At 37.3% G+C, this 10,810-nt stretch overlaps 1 protein-coding gene across 2 annotated transcripts; it reads right to left on the reverse strand.

The window, feature by feature from the left end:
• Nucleotides 1-345: 345 nt before the first annotated feature.
• Nucleotides 346-10,135, reverse strand: LOC128228478 (sodium/glucose cotransporter 4-like). 2 transcript variants are annotated; one of them, XM_052939799.1, is made up of 15 exons: nt 9,966-10,135; nt 9,555-9,665; nt 8,735-8,806; nt 6,624-6,728; nt 6,272-6,331; nt 5,811-5,915; nt 5,054-5,159; nt 4,783-4,863; nt 4,371-4,585; nt 3,566-3,701; nt 3,206-3,313; nt 2,613-2,932; nt 1,542-1,763; nt 840-981; nt 346-551 (listed from the first exon to the last, which is right to left on the reverse strand). In XM_052939799.1, the coding sequence occupies exons 2-15, from the start codon at nt 9,630-9,632 to the stop codon at nt 346-348; spliced, it is 1,956 nt and encodes a 651-aa protein (XP_052795759.1). In that variant the 5' UTR covers nt 9,633-9,665; nt 9,966-10,135. The 2 variants fall into 2 exon arrangements, with proteins under 2 accessions (XP_052795759.1, XP_052795760.1); XM_052939800.1 differs by lacking the exon at nt 9,966-10,135 and having other exon boundaries at nt 9,555-9,740.
• Nucleotides 10,136-10,810: the final 675 nt, after the last annotated feature.

Below are 10,810 nucleotides of genomic sequence, written 5' to 3' on the forward strand. Positions count from 1 at the left end.
TGTTGGGCGAGAATGTGGTCTTGTGATGTGGGGCAAACCGGAGTAACGGGTGAAAAGCCACTTGTCCTGCTTGGTGAGCATAAACCAAACTCGCGTGCGCCCAGGCCAGGAATCGAACCCGGGACGCCTTGGTGACAAGCGAGTGTGCTAACCACTACGCTGACCGGACACTATCTCTTCTCTGCATGGTGTCTTACGTATTGGGTAAAGAATACGTACTTTTCTTCAAATAACCATTTTTATCATTTCATTTTAAGTAATGCTTATTAAGTCTGCTTTTGTGTCGAACCATGGGCCGAGGAGGTAATGCTTCATAAGTCGATATCAAGATTTTCTTATATTTAATCATGCAAAATAGCCAAACAGAAACGTAATCGCCGTCATTAAAACACATGCGCCAACATTCAAAAGACATTTGGCCCGCGGAGATTCCTTGATTGACGTCATCCTTGCTCGAATCGCAGTACGTTCTTCTGCTGACGGTCCGTCTGATTTATTGGAGTTTACTCCGCAAATCCAGTCGTAAAACGCGTGTGTACATCTAGATGCAACTGAAAAATGTAAAACTATTTCTGTCAATGGATACGTTTGCAAGAAGAATAGAGACAAGTATACATGTAGCTTGTACAAAGCCTCAAATAATTCAAACGGTAACTTAAGTACACATTAAATGTACGCTGTATAAGTGTACTCATCCTAGGCACCCAAGCGTATCATAACCTATCATATAGGTAATGATACGCTGGGGTGCCGATGATGACGTGTACTACCCTCCAAGCATTGTTTTCATAGATAAGAATAATGCAAATTTTTAACTTAGTCTTACACTATTTACACACCTGATAACTCAATTGGTTCTAGACCAGTTTCAATCTCCAAGTGTCTATCCTTTGGAGAGTTGTCATCTTCAGGTTCGGTTTCATCGTCTGATAGTTCTGGATCATCGATATCATGTCTGGTCCACCATGTTAAGCGTCGCAACTGCAAATTTAATCACAAAACAAAATGTTCAGTACAATACAGTCTTAAAGTAAAAGTTATAGTTTTATATATAAAAAGATACTAAAGACACGTTACGGTGATGAATATATATGTACTTTTAAAATCTAATACATATCGAGTACCTAAATCCAGCCATTTTTTGACGAATTTCTTCAATTTCTTTCCTAATTTATTACCGATTTCATGAAGCAATTGGCATGAACAAACTTTAGTCTAGAGACAAAGAACAAATGCGTTTTTGATTTCAAACATTAATTATTGAACTCTTTACCCAAGCCTTGTCGTGCCTCAGACTTTGTGCAGGTATAATTATTTGAATTCGTTTATTGACATGCTCTATCTTATTGTTCTGTTTAATAATGAATTAAAGTTATAGTACAGCTCTAAAAGGAGTGACTGGTATGAGATGCCTACCGGTTTGAAGTACTCAACAATTCTGCGGTGACAAACGGTAATCAGAGTGTTGAAGCAATTGCATCACAGTCAAAAAGGTATCTTACATTTGTAATATTTCCAATTGAAGAGTTTAACGTATTTACCTGTTTCTCAGATCGTGCTCTTGTAAACAAACTTATAATGACCATTACAATTGTGCAGATTATGGTGTTGATAATAGTGAAATGTAGAAAATCGACTTTTGAGCTGAGATCCAACCTCATGTCTGGTTCTCCACTACCACAAGTTGGCGGGGTCGCAACAAGGTCCATCCCCATCCTTGAAATACCTACTATCAAACCTACAGCCATGCCGTAAAAAGCGGCCTGAAATTTAATAGGTAAGACATCTTATATAAATGCAAGAACTAACTAGAGATTTCACAGAGGTGATGACCACCACAACACACCGCCTTGATACAGAATGTTATTAATTGACTATTGAAATAAAACTCATAATCATAATGTTAGATGTTTGAAGATTTATCAAGGCACTTGAGCAATCTTAAAACTTGAATATGGGGAACTGATGTTCAAGGGATGTGTTCCAAATATTAGATTGATATCTCTGAACTTTTGCGAGTAGTTCGCTCCACAATCTGCAATATAGCCCAAAGTGTAAAACCCGTATTCAGTGGCATTAAACTCTAATAAGTGATATGACAATAATTCACATGTTTGCACGATTAATAAATCTAAGTGAAAAAGGTTGCCTGTCACAATAAACATGCTATGCACTACTACCTACTATGTCGGTAAAGGGTACCTATTAAGAGTGATACCTCTTTAACTTGGGGAGTAGTTTGCTCCACAAACTTCAATAGAGCCAAAAGGGTAAAACTCATATTCAAAGGCATATGACTCTTAGATTTAAACGCATTGGGTTACAATAAATATGCCAGGTTCTACTCCTAATCATGTTGGCAATGTGTACCAAATATCAGAGTGATACCTCTTGGGAGTAGTTCGCTCTACCAACTCCCAATAAACCCAGAAGTGTAAACATCATATTCAAAGGCAAAAGACTCTAAGACGAGATGGCCGTTGGTCAAAGTGATAACTTTAAACCTGCTGGAGGAGTTCACTTCACAATGGTTTGCCAACCCACCGACCGACCGTTTTACATATTCATTTTAAATTGTTTATTTTCAATATTTTGTTTTATCAAATACTGACCGGTTCAGTCAGACGCTTCCAAAACAAACCCAGGATAAATGCAACACACCACGGCACGGCAAGATACGCAACAATCGCAGCGAGGTAAAACCATAAAACTCCGCCCTGTTGTGCTTGCAGGATCGGCAACCACAAAATACTGATAATGATCATTGCAAACACAGTCACCCTTCCAACAATCATCAGCTCACTTTGACTTGCATGCTTGCGAAACTGTGTCCAAAGGTCAAGGGTTATGATGGAGCTTGAGCTGTTGAATACCGATGTAAGGGTGCTCATCATACCAGCCATAAGTGCCGCTAGCATTAGACCTCGCATCCCTGTAAAACAAGTTCACGGCAAAATGACCTGACATGAAGCTAGAATTGCGGCGACAAACAATACAGCAAAACACACATGGGAGTAACAAGATCTCAATGCAATTCTTTTAAACCTCAAACAAAACCAACGAGTATTTTCTAAAAATCATACAGTAAATTTCAATGCAATTTATCTATTTTGCGATAACCATAGTCGAGACATATGGCTGATTTGACTATTCAAAATACTTGTTTCATCAAAAACCTGCAAACGGTCAGCATACTTTTACCTACCAATTGGAAGAATTCTCAGAATTAGTAATGGGTAGGCAGTATTTGTGCAACCCGTCGAACTTTGGCACACACTTTCGCAGTGTTCCGGGCTGGCACAAGCAACTTCGTCTGGATATGTATGAGCAAAACAGTGATTTGTTTATTTATATGACCTGCTAGTACAATTAGCGTGTATGTGTTTTAAAATGTATATGTGTATGTGCTTTTATTATAAGGGCTTTATTTTGAAAAATTGTCGTGGGAAAAGATACATCAGAAAAAATAGTTCACATAAATGTGAATATGGGTTGTTGTTTTTTTAAATGTTACAGTCATTACGCTTAAAAGCCATTAAAAGTCTTTTAAAGTAGTAAAATTTACCTGTAAATAAAACCCTGCTGACCATTCCAGGCAAAACAAACATAGGCAGACTTAGAAACTTTAAAGATGCTGCAAACAGTGTACCTCCCTTGGCGTGCGTAATGTTCTTTGCTGCCAAACATCTCTGAACAATCAGCTGTAAAAGTAGACATCTCGACACTATGTATGACTTGATATTGACTGTATATCGTAATGTTATATCTTAAAACGATTACATCGCTCAATGATAAAATGGGAAAAGCCCAGCAGCCAGACTCTTCAGTAATGGCATTTTGTGGCATGGGGAGGACATTCCAAATTGCAAACTGACATACAAAACCCATACACAGTGTACATGTTACGGGTATTCATAACTTTTTAATCAAGTTATCGCCTTGAAACATTAAGTAAATCCACTGAGGGTTCAACCACTATGTTTCACCATTATCAGGTACTGAACATAACATTTTGCCAATCAATCGAGTACTAATCCTTATACTTCGCCTTACTAATTTGAATCAATGAAGTTCTAAGACTTAGCCTTACTAGTCTGAATCGGTCGAGTATTAAACCTTTAATTTACTGAAACTGGTTTGAGTCATACCTAATCTTGGCACCAAACCGAACCTCACAATAAGTCTCACTAGTCTAAATCAATCGAGTACTTAACCTCTCACTTAGGCTTACCCGTTAGATTCAATCAAATATTGAACGTCACATCCAGCATAACCAGTTGGAATCAATCAAGCACTGGACTTCACAGTTTAACTCGTCTGTATCAATCGAATATTAAACCTTAAATTCACTGAAATAGTTGGAGTCATACCTGGTCTTGGCACCAAACAAACAAAGCAAGAACGGTTAGGCCGAATGTTGAACCTGTCCATGGGATGTCACCAGTAACAGGGTGCCGGAAAATATGAAATGAATCTTCTCGAGGCATCCCACAGGCGTAGAACGATTGGTTTGCAAGTGTGTAATTCGTTGCCGCGTGCATATATTTGGCTTCCAACGCCTCCAACCCACCAACCTTAATCATTGCTGAAAATATACATAGTCCAAAGTCTTATTTTCGAGTTGCATGCCTTAACTTCTCTTATACGTTCTAGAAGAAGACGCACAAGTTTTTGTTCAACAAATCAACATTATGCTAATCCTTATAGGCACTGATAAACATGTTCTTGTAAATTTCCATCATAATATTTTATAAGCTCTTTCTAATGATTACGAATGCGTACAGATAATAGAAACTGTTATGGCTCCAGCTATCATGACAAACGTTTGCAAAGTGTCCGTAAAAATAACTGCACGAAGGCCTCCTGAAGAAAAACAAGTTGTCACATTTCTGAAGAACAATAATACACTTTTTTAATTTTAGCGTTGCGCTTTCTGTCTCAGCAAATTGCGCAGAATTAGTCCTGCTTACTATTATAATTAAAATAAGAAGCTTTAACATTTAATCTACGGATTTATAACATTGGTGTATGAAAAATGTAAATCTGATCTTACCGATGACTGTATAGATGGCAACAACGGTAAGTATTGCACATACGCTTATGTAGATGTTCCATCCAAGAATTAACTGCATGAAAACTACCCCACAGTAAATCTCGCCCTTAATAAGAACATTTTAAGTGTATATGTCTGGAAAACTTGTTGGAAAGTAAGTATTAGATTGCTGATGTTTGCGTACAAGCATAAGCAAAAAACAAATGAAGTGATGACTTTTTTGAAAACATTTATATCGAGAATTTTTAAAAGGGAGTATAACTAGAGGATTAAAAAAAATAAAACACAAATTTTGAAGATTGACTTTGGGATACATGTATGTATCTTTAAGCATATTCCATGGTAAGTATATTTGTAAGATCTACTGTCAGTACATTATTTTGCCTTGAACAACTTTTGAAGACACGATGAGTATTTCAAGTACGCTATTTGATCATTATTAGAAACAACATATTGCGTCCAGACAAGCAGTCCTCCTTCTTTCATCCGCACCCATTGGCTACACTATGGTTGAACCCAACCGCATACCCCTGCGGTGTTAAAGACGAGAATAGACGCCTTAAGAGTCAAAATAGTGGTTGTGATACAGCGATGAATATTTCTTAAACGTAACACATCCGCTAAGACAAAAGCTAGCCCAGATAAAAATGTAAGCCGGGTAAGCTCTGTGCATGTCGCCTTGATTCTGTAACATCGCCACAACTAATCATCTCCAAGAGATGCTCGGAGATTTCAAACCTATTCAACAAGCACTCACACTAATGTTTCTGGTGATGTATTGCACCAAGAGCATCACAGAAGTCAACACTCGTATCCTCTTCCCTCCAAATCTCATCTTCAGGTACTCGGGAATAGTGAACGACTACAAATAATTCCAAGACAAATATCAATAGGAATCCACGTTGTGAGAAAACTCAACTGCTCCAACCAACATACACACACAAATGTAATAGACACCTTCAAGCAGATGAAATCCTTGAAATATTAAAACGAGTGTAACATGTAAATATTTGAAATTTGCAAAATGATGATAGTGTTAGTACACCAAGGAGAATATACCATTGTTAGTGTTTAGTACAATTTAGAGTACTAGCGATTAAAAGTTCAACTAAAATGACAATAGTTATTTACTGTTGCGAGTTCAAGTACCGGTTTTGGCATTTCTAAATAATTATTAATGTTTATTATCACCCTGATTTTATCAAAACTACAACTTACACCACTTGCAATATAAACTGGAACAAATATCCAACCAAGCGATATGATAATGAAAACCGCCTGAAAAGGAACAATACCATATTTTTCTTTTGTATGATAATAAGTTTCATCTATTCTTGAAAGTCAATGAATAATGAGAGATTATGTAAATGCAAATTCAAGAATGTTAACAAAATTCTTGTAACTACAAACATTCACTGCTGCGGGTATACCCAACTCAGAAAAGTATAGTGTAGTGAGCTCATTGGGGTCATGTAGAAAATAATACGTTGATTAACGTTAGATAGGTACAAATATGCATTATGTGTACGTCTGTGTTCTGGCCGGTTTGAAGAAAACTACATGTCCTTACATGCCATTCGTAAATGGTGACCGCGATACCACTAGCTGCAGCAGTCCCCGCAAGACCCACAAACATAATGGCGCCAACGTTACTGGAATATACTGACGCTCCAACCTGCAAAACATCATGGCGCCAACGTTACTGGAATATAATGACGACACTCAAACCTGCAAAACATCATGGCGCCAATGTTACTGGAATATAATGACGACATTCAAACCTGTAACACATCATGACGCCAACGTTACTGGAATATAATGACGACACCCAATCCTGCAAAACACATTGGCGCCAATGTTACTGGAATAGAATGACGACACCCAATCCTGCAAAACACCATGGCGCCAATGTTACTGGAATATAATGACGACACCCAATCCTGCAAAACACATTGGCGCCAACGTTACTGGAATATAATGACGACACCCAATCCTGCAAAACACCATGGCGCCAATGTTACTGGAATATAATGACGACATTCAAACCTGCAAAACACCATTGCGCCAACGGTACTGAAATATACTGACGCTTCAACCTGCAAAACATCATGACGCCAACGTTACTGGAATGTAATGACGACACTCAGACCTACAAAACACAATGACGCCAACGTTACTGGAACACACTGACGCTACAATCTGCAAACCATCATGGCGCCAACGTTACTGGAATATAATGACGACACTCAAACCTGTAAAACATCATGGCGCCAATGTTACTGGATTATAATGACGACAGTCAAACCTGTAAAACATCATGGCGCCAATGTTACTGGATTATAATGACGACAGTCAAACCTGTAAAACATCATGGCGCCAATGTTACTGGATTATAATGACGACACCCAATCCTGCAAAACATCATGGTGCCAACGTTACTGGAATATAATGACGACACTCAAACCTGTAAAACATCATGGCGCCTACGTTACTGGAATATGATGACGACAGTCAAATCTGTAAAACATCATGGCGCCCACGTTACTGGAATATAATGACGACACTCAAACCTGTAAAACATCATGGCGCCAATGTTACTGGATTATAATGACGACACCCAATCCTGCAAAACATCATGGCGCCAACGTTACTGGAATATAATGACGACACTCAAACCTGCAAAACACCATGGCGCCAACGTTACTGGATTATAATGACGACACTCAAACCTGCAAATTACCATGGCGCCAACGTCACTTGAATATAATGACGAAATGAGAAATATCATCGAACCACACACTAATGGAATATACTAACACTCAAACCTTCAACGGTATGACACGCTATACTTATGTTGGAAAAGCTAGAAAAATAAAAAAAAGTGTTTTTTAATACAATGCCCCCGCTTGCAGGGAGAACATATGATGATAAAAACTAGAATCACAGTGATCAATATGAGTAGTTTTTCCGCAAAAGACTAACTTACTCAACAATGAAACAAAGGGGAAAATAAAAGAGAATGTATAAACATAGTTATTTCCCGTAAATTCAATGGAGCAAATTTACCATAACACTCAGATTCTTACACCAGAAGATAAAAGATTCGACGGTTGGCATAAAAACTGGGAAAAAATCACCAACAAACATCATGGAACCAAGGTTATACAGTGGCCAATAGTGATCAGTAACAGAATAATAACGAATAATGAATGTTATTATCCGGACACATTGTGGAGTAAACGTGACTATTAGCTTATCTTAAACCCTCCAGTGAACTCATGTTTTATGTTTTGATGGCACTGCAATGTGTTAACCCAAACATTTTGAATAAAGAAATTTTGATGCATGTGAAGTCTATCTTGGGCGTTTTGTTAAGGTATTCGTCCAACCTTAAGTTCATTTATATATTATGAGACATTCTTGTACCTCATGACAGGGTCTTCGTGAAAGTTTTGAGCTTGTCCTTGTGGTTTCCATTGTAGTAGTAAGTTCACAGATTCTCCCATATTGCATTAATTAAGACATGGAAACAGAAGAGAATGTGTTGCCCTGCAGAACACCTATATACAGAACAAAGATTGCATACTATCTCTATGCAATTAGATTTGCAAAAACTCAAAGAACGTTGGATTCTAATCGCGTACAAAGTTAATTCAGACAACCTCATGTCAAAACACTTACCGGAAACCACAACATGTTTCTACCAGCCAGAAAGTAGCCAAGGGTTGTTCCTCTGTTCTGAGTAAAAGTTGACTGAAATAATTAACAAAAAAATACAAATGTGACAAATTCAATACTACATTGTAAGTAAGTCTGGCAAAGATTTGACAAGAAATGGGGAGGTGAGAGAGCAAGATAAGATGAATTGTGGCAAACCAAGGACCATTACTCCAGTTTGACTTGGCTTTGGTTCTCAGTCCATATATATTGCCAGCAAACATTGCGACAAAGCTTCATAAATGTTGGATAAGAAAATATTCGTACAAGCCCACTAGCAACGCAAAGTCATCAAAACAGCTTTTACTTAAAGTAAAGGCAATATCACTATAAATGTAAATATAAATGTACATAAATATATTAACAATATATTACCAATCATAATATCTGTGAAGATCTTTCAGTGTCGTCTAGGTTTGGTCCTCTTAAGGTTATCAACGCTTAACGGTAGGTTCTCAACGCTTAACGGTAGGTTATCAACGCTTAACGGTAGGTTATCAACGCTTAACGGTAGGTTACCAACGCTTAACGGAAGGTTATCAACGCTTAACGGAAGGTTATCAACGCTTATTAATGCTTAACGGTAAAAAAGAGCATTTTCTGTCAGATTTATAAAAAATGCTAACAATTAAGCTCTAAATTCATCTTGATATGATGTGTTATCAATGAAACAAGCATTCCGATGTATTTCAAATTCCACATGCACGTTTTTGCAAGTTCGACTGTATTATTCAGTACAGTGTTGTCGGACGATTTTCAAGGATAACGAGTAACAAAGGCTTACCCACAGACCGACTGCAAGAACAACGGCGAAATACAAAACAATGGTGAGGTAATCTTCCCATGCTAACACTTCCGTCATTCTGATGAAAAGTTATTGTCAGCTCCTGTAAATCTAAAGTAATTTGATCAAAAAACTGCAAATAAACGTATTCAGATACACAGAAAATTCAATTTAAAATGATATCACAGTCAATACAAAGGTTTGACCTTTGACCACTGTGGAAGATAAGTAGAAGGTCATAAACTAACAGACAGTCACGTGTTAAAGATCACGCCAGTTCTTATACTTATCATACTTAGATTACAAGGTTGATTTTGTGCATATTATGTGTGTTGCTGGTTTAATGAAGTACAATTAATACAGAATAAGAATTGCTTTTTCCATTGATCTTGCAGATTAAAAAATGTTTACCTGAAATGCATTTAACCAGTACAGTCTTCACATAATCACACACAGAAAACAATATCCACGTCAATTAACTAGAAGGATGCAAATACCTTATTTAATCAGAGTATGTATGACAACAAACTTGAATTAGGTTAATGTTACATTCATTCGGTGTGATGCCCATACATTCTTATCAGTATCTCAATTGCTCTTACGCTTACGAATGTAAAGACCTAAAGCACGACAAATGCTGTCGTGTAATTCTAAAATGGTTTTTGTTACAGGTATTTACCTTTAATTGAAGCAGATATTATTTAGTATTTCACTCTGCTCACGTCACGTCATACCATCGGGTCATGTGAAAATGACGTTATAAAACAGAAAGTGCGTTACTGAAAAGCATTTTTTATTTGATAACGTGTTCAAGTGATTAACACCGGTGAAATATTAAAAAAAAACATACTTGTAACTACTGCGTTTAAATCCGGGAGGTCGTATACGTCTTATTTGTCGAATACGACCTCCCGGATTCATTATTAGAATACTTTAGTCACAACGGTTGTGAAACAAATGATAGCAACATTATATTTATCAATATTCTTCACACGATGTTTCGTGAAATGATGGTCATATATAATTGTTAGGAAACCCAGAGTACATGGAAACCTCAAGATAAACTAACTTACGACTTCATCTTATTCATTCAATCCTATATATAAAGCTTGTTTGCCTTAGTTATTTCGTTGATACATCCTATCTTGGATTCTTCTGAAATGTTTAGACACTTCGCCAAAATGAATTCATGTGGCTAGTCGGACTTCCTGTATCCATGTGTATCAGGTCTTTACCGAATTTGAAGAGCAGGTTGG

Source organism: Mya arenaria, chromosome 3 (genome assembly GCF_026914265.1).
Source record: "Mya arenaria isolate MELC-2E11 chromosome 3, ASM2691426v1".
Taxonomy (NCBI): Eukaryota; Metazoa; Mollusca; class Bivalvia; order Myida; family Myidae; genus Mya; species Mya arenaria.